This window comes from Nothobranchius furzeri, chromosome 8, assembly GCF_043380555.1.
Source record: "Nothobranchius furzeri strain GRZ-AD chromosome 8, NfurGRZ-RIMD1, whole genome shotgun sequence".
Classification (NCBI taxonomy): domain Eukaryota; kingdom Metazoa; phylum Chordata; class Actinopteri; order Cyprinodontiformes; family Nothobranchiidae; genus Nothobranchius; species Nothobranchius furzeri.
The window spans coordinates 48,551,571-48,570,059 of NC_091748.1; the positions used below are offsets into that span (position 1 = coordinate 48,551,571).

An 18,489-nucleotide genomic window follows, 5' to 3' on the forward strand; every position below is an offset into this window, starting at 1 on the left:
TGGCTAATCAGCTAAAAGATTTTCTCCTTTTCTTCCCCAGGTAAACTACCGTTTTTCCCCACTAAATCCAAACCTTGCATACCTTTTTATTTTCCTTTTTTAAAAAGTTGAGCCGAGACAAACACCCATGAAAAGTGAAGTAACAGTAAAGCAAAGTCTTAACTGGTGAAAGGCATTTGGAGCTTCCAGCAATCCTACCTCGTACAAATCAGCAGCAGGAAGTTTAAAAGACAAAAAAAAAAAAAAAAAAAAAAAAAAAAAAATTCATGTTTTTTTTTTACTTCCACTTCTTTTTTCAAACTTATTTAACAGCTGCCTTTTGCTGTGGAGGGCACACTTTGGTGCAGAAATCAGATCTTAAATGAGTCTGCTTTCACCTGAACAGCCACAAGTCAGTGAGGGTGGACAGAGGGAGGGGGTGAGCCCAGCACAGAACAGGCAGTGACTCGACTAAAGGTTGGTTTATGCTTGACGCGTCTGCGAGGTCCGCAAGGCTCCGCGCGGCAAAATTGCGTCATTTTAACAACCACGCCCCTCCACCGCGCCTCCGCACGGCCCAAAATTTCCGCAACGCGCACCTAGGACATTTTCTAACCACGTGGACGGTCGGACACGGAAAAACATGGCGGACCGGCAAGAACTAGTATGGTAGAGGTTGGTAAATACAGACATTTGTATGATTCAGCTCTCAGAGATCGCCGTGATCAACATGTTAATAATTCTTGGAGAGAAATAGCTCGCACTGTCGGAAAAGACGAGGACGCTGTTAAAATTGCTAGAATGCCATGTTGTAAACAGTCATTTCTACTTCTATGGTGTAGTGTTGGATGCATGCCGTAGAGCTCCATGCTGCCCCCTACAGTTTGGGAGAATATTGGCTCACCGCAGAGACGAGCCGCATGAACCATAAACGCTGCGAGTTGTGAAGCGCGTTCCATCCGCGAGCCGCATCACCGCGCAGAAAGTGAATGCGTCGAGCATAAACCAAGCTTTAAGGCCGGGGGGGGGGGGGGTGGGGGTAGGTCAGAGGAGACTGCAGAAAACAAAATGCACCGAACAAACTCCAGACCACGGGGTTCAGCTCTCAGTCTTGTTGGTGGTACTGAATGACAGACTTGCGGTCTTGTCCGGCCTGCAGCATGCTGTTCAGAGCTGCACGCACATCAAGAGCACCCGAGCCAAAGTGGCCGTTGGGCAACGAAACTGCATCTGACTGGGTGGGGAGATAAGTGGAGGGGTAGCAAGGGGGGGGAAACAAGGAGGATGAGGACGGGCTGGAGAAGAGAGAAACCATGTTGTTTGACAAAGAAGAGGTGGAGGAAGAGCCGGAGGAGGCCGAGGATGAAGGGCTGACTTTCTGCGTGGTGACCAGGGGAGACAGCGGCATGTCAAAGAGATCCAGTAGGTCCTGGTGGTGGTTACCGGTCAACATGCTGTGGTTCTGCGGCTGCTGAAGGGGGGCCTGTAGCTGCTGCTGCTGAGGCATTAGAGGCTGCTGTGTTTGTGCTGTGTGCTGGGCATCAGAGATGCTCCCGGAGATCAGATCATCCAGGTTAAAGTCTGACAGGCTGTCCAGGCCCGGCACACAGTCCGTGCTGTCTGGAGAGGGCGAAGGTGAACTCATAGTCAGGTCCAAGATCTCATCCAGTGGATTCTTGGAAGACAAGTTAAGAGACGGTGTGGTCTGATGGAGTGGGAGAGCGGGGCTCTTCTGTGGGAACGATTGTATGAAGGGCTGGAGAAACGAAGAGAAACTGGGGTTAAGTGTGTTGGGCAGAGCGACCTGAGAGGCGCTGAGGGAAGTGTTTGGCCAGCCGTTGTGGGTTTGGCTCGGGTTTCTATGGAAAGGCAACAGATGCAAACCGTGTTTCTGCAAAGCCGATTGCATTTCCGGTAGCTGGGAAAGGTTCTGTGTCCTCTGCAGCGCGTTTTGGGTGATGCTCTGTTTGAAGAGTTGGCTCGGAGTCTGAAGGGACTGGTTCAGCACAGGGTTCTGACTGATCAGACTTTGCATCAGTTTGCTCTCCTGCTCCTGCAGCTTTTGCATGCGCTCCTTCTCCTTTCGCCGCTTCTTCACCTCCTCGTCCATTTGGAGCAGCACGTTGCGCACCTGAGCCACGCAGTTCTCTGGGATCTTGATGCCTGGCGGGAGACGGGAGGGAGAGAGGTGACTCCTCAAAACTCGATCCCACATTTCTCCAGTCAGCAACCTCCTAACGTTGCTCTGCTCACAAGTCCTGATCTAACACGTTCAGCAACCCGGTGGAGATAAATGACAGATTTACAGCACAGGCTCAATTATCCATAATCATGACTCAGCATCATATTTAAAATTCAAAACGACTCACTGACAGCTAATAAATAAAAAATTTTAATTACAAAATCTGGGCTTGAGATTCACAAATGTTCTAAAACCCTAAATGAGGCAGCAGGGTGTACTGACCGACTTGCTTGTTGCGCTGTTTAGTTTTGAGGCGGACAATCTGCAGGATGCTGGAGCTGGTGATTTCTGACACCACGTCAGACACCCGCTTCCACACCCGTAGCAAAGCTCCACACAGCATGTGGTACTGGCGGAGGCGCATCCCCTGCAGACACTCTTGGCCCTCTTCGATTTTCTTACACTTCCCGTTCCTGCGGAAAACACAAAGAGATTCCTTATTTTCTGTAGCTGAAGCAATTTCTGCAACACTTTATGACAGGAGGGTTCAGAGACAGCTGTCCTTTTGTTACTATGATGACATCATAGTGGCACACTTATAGGTGACGTCTCTCCGACTAGGTGATTTCTAAAGCTGTTGAAGTGTACACAAGGAATGCTGGTAAGCACAAGCCTGAGCCAGTAATCCTCAGGGATGTAGTGGATTTCTGCTCACCAGTTGGCGTGACTACAATTCTTTAGGGAGAAGGTGAACTGGTTCTCCCAGCTGTCCTTCGCTTCCTCAGGAGTGACCTGAAATAACACAATAATCAGCTGAAAGCTTCTTATGAACAACAGTTGGTTAAAAAAAAAAACGACATCAAGATGTTTAATTGTCCACAAGGGGGCAGCAGACACCGTGATGTCAACGTGAACTCGGGCCTCGGACAGCCCATGTCTCAGGTAAAAGTAAAAGCTCCAGGCAGACATCTTTGCTCCCACCTTGTGGTACCGCTGCAGCAGGTTGTTGAGGCTCTCTGGCTGTGTCTGCTTTCCAATGTTGGGCTTGTAGACGAGGAAGTTCTTACCTCGGCCCTGCTCGGCCAGCAGGACACACGGACTGTTACCTCGCAACTGTAGAGAGGACACACAGAGAGCGTCAGCGTTTCAAAGTATAATATCAACCACGTCCATGCAGTCTTGTTTTTTTGGGGGGAGAGACACCCACCTTATAGGAGAGGTAGAAGCCCTCATCAGGGGCACTGAGCTTCAGGAACTTGGCGTGTGCCTCTTCCCAGGGCATGCCTCTGTCCACGCTGATCTGCAGGGCAAAAAAGATCAAAGACTGAAGCGCGATCCCACTGAATGGTGGTGAATGTTTTCACCTAAATCTAAAACCAGACGAAGAACAGATCCTGCTTTTTACTTTTTTGTGTCCGTGATTAATTTCACCAGCATGTTACTGTTTAACATCAACTTTAATCACAACACACTGATTTCTGGGTCACATGTTAGGGATGTGGATCATGATATAACAAGTCATGCTCTCTTTTCTGGTGACTGCTTTCATAACACTTAACGGACACGCAGAAAAGCACATGGGGACGCCGCGTGTCACCGCACCCTGGGTTTAACGCTGATCAAGGCTCTGATTGGTTCAAAGAAATCCAAACACCTGCTAATTCATAATTTTCTCAATTCCTGGGACATTTACCTACGTTTGAGTTAATAAAAGCACATTAATGCACACTCTGACTCCCTGAAGGAGTCCTTCTGTGCACAGTTCGGTTTTACTGCCATCTCTGAAATGTCAAGTGGAGGTTAGCCTGCAGCTGGCAGCTAAAAGCTGAATATACCAGTAATTATCCTGTTGCCACCTCCGACTAAGCGTCACAGCTCTGAGATAAGCCCTAATAAACGCAGTGACATCAATCAAAACGCACTGGAGGCGTAACTACTCGAGTTTCCCTCCACCAGGTAATCCACACTGATTTGTTGCTTCAGAAACATGAAGGTGGGGGAGATGCACCTGTGGATTCTCACAGGTTCTGCTGGATTTAAAGCTAAACGTTTCTGACCTAACGGAGAACACTGATATCAGAGAACCATGTTAAGCCTCTCAGGCTCAAAATAAGTTTTGATAAAAGGACGAACAACTAAGTCCTTCAGGGGTACTTCTGAGTTAAACAATGCTCATGAAACACGTGCGTGGAGTAACCAGGTAGGTAGGTTTTAACGCTGTAAATCTGCAACGCCTGCCTCCAGAGGGTTAATGCTGGTCTGCACTAGCACAGCTGATGAGTCACACTAGAAAGAAGGCGGAGAGGCTCCTACCTTATAAAGAACAACCTGCCCATCTTGAGGATTTCCAGCCGTCAAGAAATTTTCCTGCTTTTCCTCATAAATCTCATCGTTTCCGGGAGCAAGATCTGTCGGAGAACAACAGACGATCTTCAGGAATCAACACGGGCCGACAGACACTGCTACTACAAAAGACCTGCTGTTTAGACTGACAACGTCGGACGATTTCTGAGGTGATCTGGATCATAAAAAACTCTGTAAACATGAATGTGATAAAAACAGCGTACCTAAGATTCCCATGTCATATTTGCCCTCCTTCTTGTCCTTCTCAATCAGGTAGTCAAAGTTGTCTGTGAAGTACTGGAAGAGATGGTTCTGCTTGTGGACCTCCAGGCCCAGGATGCGGTTCAGGAACTTGGTGATGCTGCAGTCTGAGATGAAGCAGCACAAACTTAAATGCTGAAAACTCAACGCAGCTGAGATGCACGTGTGATAAAACACAACTCCTGGTACCTTTCTCCGTGCTGATCCCAAAGCGAGGCTCCTTACAGATGATGCCTACGTGCATCATTCCTATTTTCATCTCTAGAATCAAACATACAGAGAGGTGTGTGCTGATTAAGAAGAGGAAGGCGAGAGGTGTGTTTGAAGTTTAACTAAGGATGACCAAAGCTGGATGATACCTTGGAAGAACCTGGCGTTGCCCCCAGGGTATCCTTTGGGAGGGGGAACCTTGTTCTCTATGTGGCCGAGAATCGATTTGGTAACCTTATCTAGAGCCTTGGTTCCATACTGGAAAAAATAAATAAAGATAGTAAAAATGGATTCTAATTAAGATTTAGGACTCAATGTGCTTGTCAAAGCTTCCTGAATGATCTCACCTTGTTCTCAAAATTATATTTGCTCAGGTCTCTTGATTCAGTGGCTCTTCTGTCTCCGTGGGTCAGCGCACCCTGCACAGTGGATCAGCATCAGGATTATTAGCGATTTTATTAACTTTACAGCGTTTCACAGCATCATCACAGATATGATTTGCTGCTGGCTTCAAACCTCCAATCCCCACCTGAACACAAAATATAACTAGTGAATGAAAAGCTCTAAACATGAAAACGAGGACATGACTCGTGAGAATTTGCTGCGAGAGAAAAGTCCGCCAGACCATGAGATCCAAGAGTGAACCTCGATGCAATAACTGAAAGAATTTTTACCTTGTGCCAAACCCACTTCAACAACAGGAACCAGCAGCTGGATCCACACCCAGAGAAACAGGTACAAAAACAAGGGCTCTCCTGACCAAAACAGATCTCCTTGCTGATCTGGAGTCAGCTGGCTGCAAAGGGTTGCCCCACTGTTTTTATCAGCTTTAAGTCAGGCAGGCGGATGAGACGAGGCCTATTCCCAACACACATTTTCACCACACGCGGTTGGCAAAGGCAGGAATGACTTCCTGGAACCCTCCCCATCCCCCCCCTCCCCTCACGCCCTCCTCACCCTTTCCCCCAAAACTCCCATCATGCTGTGTCACTATGGAAATAGATGACTGCTGGTGAAGAAATGCATCGATAATGACGGAAAATAGCTGCAGTCTTATAAATCATTCAGACAGGCTCTTTTTGCTTTGCTCGTTCAGTTTTCTGTTATTCAGATTTGTGTGTGTGAGCGCGCGCGCGCGTGTGTGTGTGTGTGTGAGAGAGAGAGTGCTAAGGTTTAAGGAGAAACTTTGGGAATGTGAAAACAAACTCTGAAAAAAACTGAATGCTGAAGAGTAACAGGAAGGAGAGTGGATAGTAACGTCCCTAGCATCCCAGAAAGTTTACGTTTGCAGTATAAAACCATCTGAGGCTGCATTATGTAAATAAAAGTCTAACTCTCCCTAGAATCATGATTTAGTCTATCAAAAGGAATAAAGAGGTTCATGTTAGGCTGCTGTGTTTACCAGACTCTCCAGTCTTTTGGCCACAATGGAGGCAAAACGTCTCTCTCCAGCCAACTCCGAGATGAGGAAGATGTACTCCGGAGCATTGACTTGATTGGACCGATGGGTGCGACCTGAGAGGACAACAGAGGGCTCCATTAGACAATAATGTGTAAAATTAAGTCAACTTTAAAGGGCCATTTTGGCCATTTTGAAGTGTTTTGATAAAACAGGTAATGGCTTATAAAATACTGCTGCATGAACAGCTGTGAAATGTTGGCAGCTGGAGTTGCGGCAGCACATGTAAAACCAGTAAAACAGCTATTTCTCCAAACAGAGGCTGTTCAAGGCCTCTTGTTCTACAGTCATACACTTACTGGCCACTTTATTGGGTACACCTGTCCAACTGCTCATTAACACAAATTACTAATCAGCCAATCACATGGTGGCAACTCAATGCATGTTGACATGGTGAAGACAATCCACTTCAACTCAAACTGAGCTTCAGAAAGAGGAAGAAAGGTGATTTTAGTGACTTTGAACGCAGCATGGTTGTTGGTGCCTGACGGGCTGGTCTGAGTAATGGCCTGACTGGTTTGAGCTGATAGAAAGGCACCAGTAACTCAAATAACCACTCGTTAAGACCGAGGTATGCAGAAGAGCATCTCTGAACGCACAACACGTTGAACCTTGAGTCAGATGGGCTACAGTAGCAGAAGACCACACTATCAGCTCAGAACAAAAACCTGAGCTTACAACTCACACAGGCTCACCAAAGCTGGACAATAGCAGATTGGAAAATTGTTTCCTGGTCTGAGGAGTCTATTTCTGCTGCAACAGTCAGATGGTCGGGTCAGAATTTGGCGTCATAAACATGAAAGCATGGATCCATCCTGCCTTGTATCAACGGTTCAGGCTGGTGGTGGTGGTGTAATGGTGTGGGGACATTTTCTTGGCACACTTTGGGCCCCTTAGTACTAAAGGGCCATTCCCATCTGTACCGGGTCGGCCCGGGCCGGGTAGCGTAGGTTGTTTACATATCTGGGTGGCCTGGTATTTTTCCGGGCCAACCAAGGCTCATTCTCAGCCCTCTTCTCGAGGGGGTCTGCTTCAGGCCGACCAGGACCAACACACCCACTGCTGACAGCAAATTCACACCTTCCATTAGAGCAAGCCTCTGATTGGTGGGTAGAATCAGCCCACATGGGCTTAAGGCAAGCATGTGTGGAATCAACCGGGCCAGGCTGGGGCCGACTGGGGCTACCCGGCCCGGGCCGACCCGGTACAGATGGGAATGGCCCATAAGTGATCATCGCTGCAACACTACAGCCTACCTGAGTATTGTTGCTGACCATGTCCATCCCTTTAAGACCACCGGGTACCCATCTTCTGATGGCTACTTCCAGCAGGATAATGCACCATGTCATAAAGCTCCAATCATCTCAGACTGGTTTCTTGAACATGATAATGAGTTCACTGTACTCAGATGGCCTCCACAGACTCCAGATCTCAATCCACTAAAGCACCTTTGGGACATGGTGGAACGGGAGATTCGCATCATGAATGTGCAGCCGACAAATCTGCAGCAACTGTGTGATGCTGTCATGTCAATCTGGACCAAAACCTCTGAGGATCCACAAAGGATCAGGGCAGTTCTGAAGGCAAAAGGGGGTCCAACCTGGTACTAACAAGGTGTACTCAATAAAGTGGCCAGTGAGAGTGTACATACATAGTTTCCACACACTGTGTGGTTATGTGCCATAACCCTGAAAGAGATGCAACAAATCAGTGAAAAAAACAAACAAACAACAAAGAAATGACAAAAGAAAAAAGAAAAAGATGTGCTCAGATCTGCTGTTTACTGGCAGCAAAGAGTTGGATATAAATTTGATGTTTTACTATTTCCTGAGTAAAATGGGGATTTTCTTAACAACATAATCTGCTTTGTAACAACTTTAAAAGGTAATTCTCTAGCTTGTTGCGTTGAACAACAACAACATACACTTAAAAAATCCCACAGAATTGCCCTGAAAGTTTAACTTCTGCAGAAAAGCTTCATGAGAAAATAACCAACCTCGTTTTCCAAATGTGTGTTTTTGTGTACATAAACTTCAGAACATCAAACAAAAGACCGGATCGAGTTAACTGAATCAAATGTGTGACACCTTTTAGACAGAGGAGGAAGGAACAGAGGTCATTAGAGCAAATAAATTTGAACCCAACCTTTTTTCATACATAGGGAATAGAGATCAAAGACGTTTTAGCCGACCGTGGCTCTGCCACAGGCAGAAGTTTGTAAAGAGCTGAGGGAACGGAGCGACCAACAGAAACTGGATCGCGTCTGTTAGACCGTTACATCATACATCCAGTTCATGGGTCATTGATGTAAAGTTACACTTGGGAGGAAAACTGATTCAGACAAAGTGAGGTCAGCTTGATATTGTTCTGAGAGACAAGGGTCCACTGCAAAACCAACACACCATCACAGCTAATTTGAACTAAATGCACTCGGAAAGGCCTGAGATTTCCTCTGCCAAGTTCCCAGTTTCATGTTTATATAAGCAGAAGTCTGTTCTCCACCTCTGACAGGCTCACTGTAAGGTAACGTTTCCTGACGTACCAAACTGCTGGATGGCCCGGTCCGCGCTCCACGGCAGCTCCAGGGTCATATGGACCCTTCGCTTCTGGTTCTTCACTCGTCTGTCTGCCTGCAGGGAAATCCCAGAGCTGGCTGCCTCTGAGATGATGGCCACCGACTGTAGAAAAACATGGAATGTCATTAAGTTTCAGCAATAAAAAAACCCGCTAGAAACAATCAAACAGTTTTCTGGGAAATGGACATTCAGCTTTGCTGAAGCAGACCTTCTCTCCGGTCATGAAGCGGTCCTTCTCCTTGAGGTTAATCTGATCGATTGTGGACCCTTGTTCGGCCCGCGACTCATAACGAACGCTGCCGTCTGGACGTCGAACCACACGACCCTTCCGACCAGTCATCTGTGAAAAACCAAAACACACCATCACTACAGACGCACGTTTGGAAAATACCATGAAAGTCTAATAATCTTTATGCTCCAACCAGAAAAATGAGCTAGCGGATCTAAATTCTTACCTCAGCGACTTTATCTGGTCCTCCAAACTTATCGATGAGCACATCTAATGTATTGAGAGGTAGTTCTTTCCCCAGCACAGATATTTTGTTGAGGAGACCCTGCTTCATCTCTTCTATTCTGGCTGTAAATTCAAACCGGAGCACACGATTAAGTTACAACTGCACACGAGGCTTTAGTGCAAAGACTCTGAGGGTTGAACACCCACCTGACTGGAGGCTAGTGTGGTGTACAAAGATGACGTCATCGTTGTCTTGCAGGGAGTCTGGTGAGGAGTTGGAGTCTGTGTCCATGCCGTCCGAGTCGCTGCTGCTGTCGTCGGAGATGTTGATCACACCGCCGCTGTCCACTGTGTGCTTGGGTATCTTGGGCTGCCGGCCTTTAGGCTTCCCTGATCGGTCCACATGAAACGCAGTTTCAGTTAGAAACCAAACACAGTTTTTTTTAATAAAAGTAAATACTTTATTGGTTAAGTGAGAGTCAGAATGGGCCCTGTGCTACTCACGTTTTCTCTTATTCCCTGGTGCTTTTTCTCTCCTTTGCTTTTCTGAAGGAAAATGCTTTGTTACAAGAGACTGGAACACTCCCCTAGAGCAAAAGGGAGGAGAGAGAAAAAAAAAAGGAAAGGAACTTTGCGATATCAAAGCAATCATGACAACACAAGGCAGCTGCAATGCAACACGCATTCTTGATTTGGCCTCGTTAAAGACGTCAGGTTTTGACAGGAAGATAAAGATGCTCCTGTGTGATCCAATAAAACCAAACTCTCAGACGTGTCTGCTGCAAAAGGGATTAGGGTCAACTGAGTTCAAAGCACTCACTACTTCCTTTTCTTCTCTTTTTTATGAATGGCTCACTTGTTGAATCAACAGTTATCTGCAGAATGAGGACAAACTGAGCCCTGAGTACTAACTTACTACCAAAACTAGGACATTACACAGCAGCTCAATGCAGTAAAATACGGTGAAAGCAAATCAGAATCAACCGTCTCCAGTTAGACCACAGTCATGAGTTCAAACTGGGTCAAAAGGGTCAGAAAGGTATGAAAAATTAAAGTGTCAAACGTGGCTGTGAATTTGTCAACAGTGAAACCCTAAAACGATCTAAAACATCCTTGTTACTCACTCTGCTGCAGAAACAAATCTGTCAAGGTGCCCGTCGTTCTCATCCAGGACTTCTCTGGTGCGTGATTCTCCAGTGGACTGCAGCCCGATGACGATGCACTACAACCGAGAGCAAAAGGGCACATGAACATGACATCATTCAGGATCAGTTAGACTCGTGGCCCTGTGCTGTTTTGCTCTGACCTTGCCAGCCTCCAGCTCTTTTTGGGCCAGCTCCACCAGGGAGCGCACCTTGGCAGCGATACAAAGATATTTGAAGAAGCGCTGGTGAGACGACCAGAACTGCCCCCACAGAGACTTCCTGCTGACCAGACCGAGCTCGTCAGCCGCATGCATGAACACTTGCAGCGCCTCCGCCCACTGGACACAATCAAGTTGTCAACTGTCACTTCAGAGTTCCCAATCCTTCTCACAGATACATTTTCAGGCGGAGGATCCAAACTCACCAGTCTGGCAGCTTTGTTATAGACCTCTTTGAAGTCACTGTCCAGACCGATCTCCTCGACGCGGAAAGACACTCCAGAGAAGCTCAGCTGTCTGGCAATATACATGCCGCTCACTTTCATGTCCATGGCTACGATCTCCATGGCCCCGACCCCTCTGCATGCAAACAGCATGAATACAATTCATTTTTGGGTCTGCCACTGACAGATCGGATGGGACTTTCCAACATGGAGTTATCTATCAAAATGATCTAAATGCCTCAGAGGGAACTCTGCTCCACACACCTTTTCTCGATGGCGTGCAGGAAGTCGTCAAAGGCTCTGAATGGTGTGCCCTCACCCCATATTCCCAGGCGGCTCATATAAATCATGTTCTTTGGCTCAGAGGCGCCTGGAGGAGGTGACAGACACATCTATACTCAGACACAATGCCACTTCCTTGTGAGCGCTGGTGTGTGTTTCAGTTTGAGCGTACCTGTGGCGCTGGCGTACACCACTCTGGCCAGCGGCAGCTTGCTCTGAAGGTCAAGCACTGCTTTGCCCATCTTGGTGGATGTGGCGTTCTTGGCTTTGTGGCATTCATCAAAAATAATCTTCAGAGGTAAAAGGTTAAGGGGCACAAATGCATTCAGCTGGTAGTGAAGTTTAGACTCAGTACATTATCTCCACGTTGGTTTAGATAAAAGGATACAACTCCATCAAATTCTGGCTTGCACCAGTCCAGGATCTGTTTAATTCTGGTCCGATGCTGCCCTCCTGCCTGGCTCTCTCCAATCAGCGCAGAGTAAGTTGCAAACAGGACTCCTTCTGAGGTAGCTGTGTCTCCGTACTTTATCTAACGTGACATTTAAATAATTCGGTTTTAGAAAACGCTCTTTGCCTTAAAAAAGCCTTACTGGTTAACACTTCCTCCCCACTAAACGTTACCTTATTTAAGGCATGCACAGGAATATTGGGAGCATCTATGTCTTTGAGATCTCTCTCTGCGTCAAATTTCAGGTCATTGGATATGCTGAACCTGAGGGCAAGTACAAAAAAATAAAAAATCAGAAGTTGGCCCATTTCTGCACAAAACAAGCTCCTACATGTCGAGGACAATCTGACACACGATACTTCTAAAAGCTAGTTACTTGGCACCTCTGAGGAGTAAATATGCCTCACCACAGTGATTTCTTTCTGCCCTTAAGGTAGTTCTCCAGGATGATGCCAGCCACGGTGCGCCCCTTCCCGACGCCCGCCCCATCTCCAATCAGGAAGCCTGCTCTCTGCTTGTTCTGAAGGATCACCTCATGTTGCTGAGGGAATGAAAACAGAGACAGTATTAAAACCGCATAGTTTCAAAATGAGTAACTCCTCCTGTATTGTCTTTTGTTGTGAGCACCTGGCAGGCGTAGATGATAGCTTCTAGCTGCAGTGCAGACAGCAGACCACTGCTGATGGTTGTCTCTGGGATAGATAGAGTGTACGTGACATCTGGAGGTGGTACACTGGACAGAGTGTTGGTCTCCACCACTATGTCAGGATGAGAAATTCCTATAGTGGCTGATGAGGGACAAAAAGAGACAAAACAGGTTAACATCCAACTGCACCAGGTTCTAAGGAAAACAACTGTAGACAAGTGAATGGCTTGAAGTGTGTTTTTGTGGATAATTTTGAAATATTAACATCTCACGCATTGTAGATACCTCCCTGAACAGCCTCTGTTCAAAGAAACATAGCTTCTGTCCTATAGAGCTCCGGGAGTTGACGTCACTTCTCCCAGCATGCAACAGTTCAAATCGAAACGGCGCCATATTGGCAGGCAGAAGCCCGCAGCTGGACTATTTGTTATTGTCAGAAAACTCAATCAGACAGGAAATATGGTAGATTCCTGTTGTGCCCCAGGATGGAGAACAGACACGGACGACATAAGGAATGAGCCTTCTACAGGATTCCCCAAGATCCGGAGCGCCGCAAACGTTGGATCATTGTAATAAAACGCGCTAGTGACCGGGCTGAAATGAAGCTGTGGGATCCCGAGAGTAAAGGTTTTCACTTATGCAGCGACCGCTTCATATCAGGTACTTAAACCAACGTTTCCTCAACTGTGTATGGTATTTATTTTAAATGCTTTTATTACGATTCTTAGTGGGCTTCCTAAACTTATTTTGGCGTGGCTTTTTCTGTCTTATTACTCATAGCAACAAGTAAACATCACGTAAAACGTTGCCTCGTGATTTCTGCGTGCTGCCGTTTACGTGTTTTATAATCACAGCAATTAACCGGCTAAGCTGTATTTAATTTTTAAGCAATGGTTGATCAATTGTCAGATCACACATACAAAGCACTTTGGATTGCTATTATCTGTCTCACCGAGACAGATCCTGAGACGCTCCTGCCTGACATATTTATTTCATTCACGGAAAACAATCAGACTAGTGATTTCTCTTGGCGTTCAGTTTATACATTCAAACAGCACAGCACTCTATTTAAACTTCTTACATGTAAATCTATGTTATTTGTCCATCCATCCATCCATTTTCATCCGCTTAACCGGAGTCGGGTTGCGGGGGCAGTAGCCTAAGTCGAGAGGCCCAGACTTCCCTCTCCCCAGCCATTTGGGCCAGCTCCTCCGGGGGAATCCCAAGGTGTTCCCTGGCCAGGTCCGGTAAGAAGTCCGCTCCGACAGCTTCTGGCGTTTTTAAATAGTATCCCAGGGGCACGGTAAGGGTCGGAGATGTTTAATCTATTTAATTTCTGACTATATAAAACGATTTCTTCGGTTTTAAAATGTGAAGTAAACTCAGACGAAGTAAAATCCAAGCCGATCCCGTTCATTTTGTTTACCTTTGTTGCCTGCCAACATGGCGTCTACTAACTGAGAGTCACGTGACGTCCGGAGCTCTATAGGACTGAAGAGCTAACAGCTAGTCTGAGAACATCCAAGGCCAAAGTGGATCCACTGTCCACAATGTCTCAGCTGTTTATTATTTACAAATCAGCAGAAGCAACATGTAACAACAGAATTTGTAAACATTTCTGTCAAAACAACTTACATTTGGAAGGTTTGTACTCAGCATATGTGTCAACGTGTCCCAGCTCTTCTGCTTCCTCCTCCTCAGCATCCTCTTCCTCCTCCGGCGGTGGTGGCTGCGTTACCTGAGCCTGGAAACACCAGACACCCAGATGAATTTATTTACAACACTTGGGTCTGGTTGTAGAAATTTTAGTGGTTATGAAGAATAAAGGTCAAATAAAACAGAGTTAGAAACAAGTAAGCAGGAAACTGTGGACAAAACAGTTTTGTAGGTCAAAGTTGTATCGGGTAAAGGTAAAAGACGTGGAAATGACAAGGATCTCTTTTTAGCACGTGGGTGACTAATGCTCTTAAACTTCATTTGTTGCATATGAAACCTTTTAAGGCAATGCCAGTGCGATCTGGTTTATGTGTCTGCAAACAGATGATAATGCAAAAGGCAACATTATCATCTGCAGCATTAACAAAATCCTGAACTAAACTTGCACGCTCTTAGGGATGGGTACCGAATTCGGTACTTTTTAAGGTACCGACCGAATTCCATAGTACCGACCGAGCACCTAATCACGTCATTTCAAACGGTGCCTCGTTTCGGTACCCGTCCTTCATGACGAGAACTTGCCTAGACAGCTGCGCATGCGCAAGAGCGTTATGTCGTCGGTCGCTGCGAGCGAGTTGTAAACAGAGCAGCATGGTAGAAAGAACGCACGCTAAAGCATGGGTCCACTTCACTAAATGTGATGGGTAACTGGGTGATGATGAAACCAGCGACAACGATCTAAGTGAGACATCCTCATCTTAATCTGCTCAGGTAGGTAAATATAATTAGCTTAATATGTTAGCTTCCGTTTCGCTAATGGTGCGTTTGCTTTCTCCTCGGAACTCTGAATTCCCAACTAGAAGAACATGAACGTGCTCTAAAGTTTGGCTTCACTTTACTAAATGCGACGGGTGATTGGGTGAAGATGAAACCAGCGACAACGATCTAAGTGTGAGGCATCATCGTTTTAATCTGCTCCAGCAGCTAAATAAACTGTTTGATAACGTTAGCTTGGTATGTTAGCTTCCATTGCTACCATTGTTATCAGCTAATGGTGCGTTCGCTTTCTCCTCGGAAATTCTAACTTCCCAGTAGGAAAAATCAAATGAAAAGAGATGGTAAAAGGAATGAAGATACACAGTAAATTTAGTTCACAGTAAAGATGTTTGCTTCAGTTTAATTATCAGCTTATAAAACTACAAGGACGATGTAAAAATATGAACAGTTGTATGTTATTTATCGTGATATTTATCAAATATGGTTATATATTGAGAAAAATATATATTTCATTAGAAAAGAGAATTAAAATAATAAACACTCAAAAGTATCGAAAATTGGTACCGTTAAGTACCGGTATCGATTCCTAGGTACCGGGAATTAGTACTGGATCAATTCAAATGTCACAGGTACCCATCCCTACACGCTCTATTGTGTTAAAACGGGATCCCTATATTGGTGAGGTGCTATGTTTCAGTGTTTAACAGTAAAAAGGAATTCCCCTGCGTTGCTAAAACACACATCTAACACCCGTGCTTTACTGAGAACTGATCATGAAAAGGCTCAGCTGGTTAGAGAGGCTGGTTTCATTTTAACATCAGATTGGAGAAGCTACCTGGAATCCTCCTAAAGGTGGAGTGCTGATAATAGCAGTTATATCATCCAAACTGGCCAAGCCTTGAAACCTGCCGGTGCCATTCTGCTGTCAACAAAACATAACATAAAGAAAAATACAAACTCAAATAAACACCAGGTGTAAATGCAACAGAAAAACAAACCCAAGAAAAGCCCAGAGTAATCACTGGGTTTGCTACTATAAAGGATTCATGGACGTCACTTAGAGCAGAACTCAACAAAATGCAGTTGGTTGTCTGGCGATGAAAAGCCAGCGACAACAAAAAAGATAAAGCTGTGCGTGTCTGGCAAACATAACGGCTGGAATGAGGGCAGAATGAAAAGTACAACATAAAGGGCTTTCAGGAAGTAGAGAGAAATAAATGCTCTCTGATCATATCAAACATGTCACTGAACCCATTTAATATAGAGGCTTCAACAGCAGAGTAAGCTGAAACACGGGAACAACTTTCTCACAAGTCCCAGAGTGCTTTTATTTTGAAAATCACTACAAAGCCTGAACAAAATTTAATAATAAATTATGAGTATTGAAAACATATATTACTCAAATTTTTTTTTAAATATTAAGAGGCAAATTTAAACTTACCTTGATGCAATTAACAAGCCAGCAAACTTCTTTTCAACCAAACAGCTGTTCATCTCTATATAGGTTCTACCAAAATGAAATATCGTTTATGTTTTATGTTAATTAAAGTAAAACTTGAGTGGAAACAGCTGCAGAGAATGGATTTCAGTCTAAGAATGATCTTGAGCCTAGTTTAAAAACGTCACGGACGTAAAACACACACAGGCCGGGGAGGACAATGCTACTATTGTTCGCTCCCCCAGCAATCCATCCATGTTAAACAAGTTTCTGTTCTACTGTGGTTAGAGGTAGTTATGGTAACTGGGGTTTCTGGAGATCGTTTGTGTCCGATGGCGTACTGACCTCTACATGGCTCTGTGCTGGTGTAGTGGTGCCACCAGTGTTGATGTCCCACAGTGTGGGCACTGGGTCCAGGTTGTCTCCGCTGACAAAGGGCTGGGAAACATCATACTCTGACAGCGAGTCAGCCGGAGAAGAGAACAGAGAGTTTGAGAGGTCATCGATGCAGGACAAGTCCTGGAGACAGAGACGGGGGGGGGGGGGGGGTTATTTCCAAAAGAATCGTAAAAGTGGCCCAAAGACTTAATAAAACCAGGTTCAGGCACTGATGCTGACATAAAAAGAAACATGAATCAGTTATGTTAAAGCCAAGTAGGCTGAACAAAATTCTAATTACACACAAACTAGTGAAGGAAAGCTAAGGTCATGCGTAAAGGGACCAATTGTGTCTTCTCAGCTTTGACTGCCTTGCAGTTGTCCCCCTACTCGTGTCCTTTTTGAGCTATTAGCATGCCAAGGCCTTTAACTAGCCTCCCATAGGCTCCCCGGGGTCCCCCAGAGACATATAAACACGGATGTGGGGAGATAGGGTGTGAGCGGGGGTGGGGGTGAACTTCAACAGAGCTGAGGCTGTTTTTGGAATCGGATCGCTCCGTTTTATGGTGACACTAACTCCATGAATACTACACTCAGGGTCATGTGTGGAGATTCCCACACACCCCCTCTCCTCCATAAACTCACACATGTAGGCATTAAAAGATCTGTAAATAAGCCTAACGCTCACTACAGGATATTATTACAATTATCGTGCCAGAGGGAGCAATGCACCACTTCCTGTGATCCCATGCAGTTTCATGAGAAAGCAAATGTAAACAAATTGGAGACTCTTGAGAAACAACTTGCTGTAACATCAGATAAACTTGGCAGCGAGCGATCACATACAGAGAGGAGAGTTGAGAAAACAGATCGGGGGATGAGGTCAGCATGGACTGGTCTTAAGCAAGAACTGGAGAGGAGGGGTTCGACTGTCAGCTTTAATATTTGTCAGCTTGCAAACGTTTGCTTAAAGGGCAACAATGCACATGGCTGCTCAACAGTGACTTTGCTAAGTTGAGCAACTTTAAAATGTCAAACACATCTGATATAATTGAGATAGCACCTTTAAACTGATGGTTTCACTGTTTAAACCATCAAATGCAAATTTTACTTGGAAAACAGAGTTCACTCAGGAGTAATTTAGAACTTTTACACTAAAACACCATTGGCTGCTGGAGAGCGTAACAGCACTGCCGCCATATTGGATGGGTCCCTCTCTCTCCAAACCCACACAGGATGGGCAACTATGCCTGTTTTTGCAACTTGTGCCTATTGAAAACAGTTCATATGGGATTACTATTGACTTTGCTAGCCTACCTGTTAGTATTTTACAGTATATGTATTATATTTGTATTTTAATGATCATGCCATACTATATGTCTTGTTTTGTTAAAATCACAATGAAATGTGTTTTTTAGTTGGGTAAACACCTTAAAAATAAAAGCGCTGGGGGTGATTGGGGACCCAATCAAGATGGCAGCTCACCACTATGCAAGCTCCAATAGGCAGCCCCAGTCCACGTCGCGTCTATGTATATGATGTCTGTACTCAAAATTGTCACGCTGCCTCCTTCACAACCCTCGACATCCTCCGGGGGAGGACCACACACTCACCCAGGCCAACCGAACTCCACTACCCAGCATTCCCAGCACCAGTCTTCCGGCCCACGTCACCCGCCACATCTACATAAGGAAGTACAGCTCAACGCCAAACCACTCAGTCATCGTTCTAACCGAACTGTGCTCCGAGTTCCGACCAGATCCAACCCGATCACTCAGCCCGTTCTGACCAGATCAGGCCGTGCTACTCA

The 18,489-nt window shown here is 45.6% G+C and overlaps 1 protein-coding gene across 2 annotated transcripts in view; it reads right to left on the bottom strand.

Annotated features, from left to right (window-relative positions):
- Positions 1 to 985: 985 nt before the first annotated feature.
- sbno2b (strawberry notch homolog 2b) overlaps positions 986 to 18,489 on the bottom strand; it is an 88,242-nt gene continuing 70,738 nt past the window's right edge. The window contains exons 5-32 of one of the 2 annotated variants that reach the window (XM_054730010.2): positions 16,647 to 16,820; positions 15,699 to 15,782; positions 14,066 to 14,174; positions 12,412 to 12,572; positions 12,192 to 12,325; positions 11,958 to 12,048; positions 11,722 to 11,865; positions 11,506 to 11,623; positions 11,316 to 11,421; positions 11,034 to 11,187; positions 10,771 to 10,947; positions 10,589 to 10,686; positions 9,969 to 10,051; positions 9,672 to 9,854; positions 9,466 to 9,587; positions 9,219 to 9,350; positions 8,977 to 9,112; positions 6,378 to 6,490; positions 5,323 to 5,394; positions 5,125 to 5,233; positions 4,955 to 5,026; positions 4,729 to 4,872; positions 4,475 to 4,569; positions 3,369 to 3,461; positions 3,143 to 3,274; positions 2,877 to 2,953; positions 2,444 to 2,634; positions 986 to 2,142 (exon numbers count right to left, since the gene is read on the bottom strand). In XM_054730010.2, the coding sequence (XP_054585985.1) occupies positions 1,085 to 2,142; positions 2,444 to 2,634; positions 2,877 to 2,953; positions 3,143 to 3,274; positions 3,369 to 3,461; positions 4,475 to 4,569; positions 4,729 to 4,872; positions 4,955 to 5,026; positions 5,125 to 5,233; positions 5,323 to 5,394; positions 6,378 to 6,490; positions 8,977 to 9,112; positions 9,219 to 9,350; positions 9,466 to 9,587; positions 9,672 to 9,854; positions 9,969 to 10,051; positions 10,589 to 10,686; positions 10,771 to 10,947; positions 11,034 to 11,187; positions 11,316 to 11,421; positions 11,506 to 11,623; positions 11,722 to 11,865; positions 11,958 to 12,048; positions 12,192 to 12,325; positions 12,412 to 12,572; positions 14,066 to 14,174; positions 15,699 to 15,782; positions 16,647 to 16,820 (4,362 nt within the window). In that variant the 3' untranslated portion in view covers positions 986 to 1,084. Of the gene's footprint in view, positions 2,143 to 2,443; positions 2,635 to 2,876; positions 2,954 to 3,142; positions 3,275 to 3,368; positions 3,462 to 4,474; positions 4,570 to 4,728; positions 4,873 to 4,954; positions 5,027 to 5,124; positions 5,234 to 5,322; positions 5,395 to 6,377; positions 6,491 to 8,976; positions 9,113 to 9,218; positions 9,351 to 9,465; positions 9,588 to 9,671; positions 9,855 to 9,968; positions 10,052 to 10,588; positions 10,687 to 10,770; positions 10,948 to 11,033; positions 11,188 to 11,315; positions 11,422 to 11,505; positions 11,624 to 11,721; positions 11,866 to 11,957; positions 12,049 to 12,191; positions 12,326 to 12,411; positions 12,573 to 14,065; positions 14,175 to 15,698; positions 15,786 to 16,646; positions 16,821 to 18,489 lie in introns of both variants that reach the window. The other variant, XM_054730009.2, reaches the window with a different exon arrangement.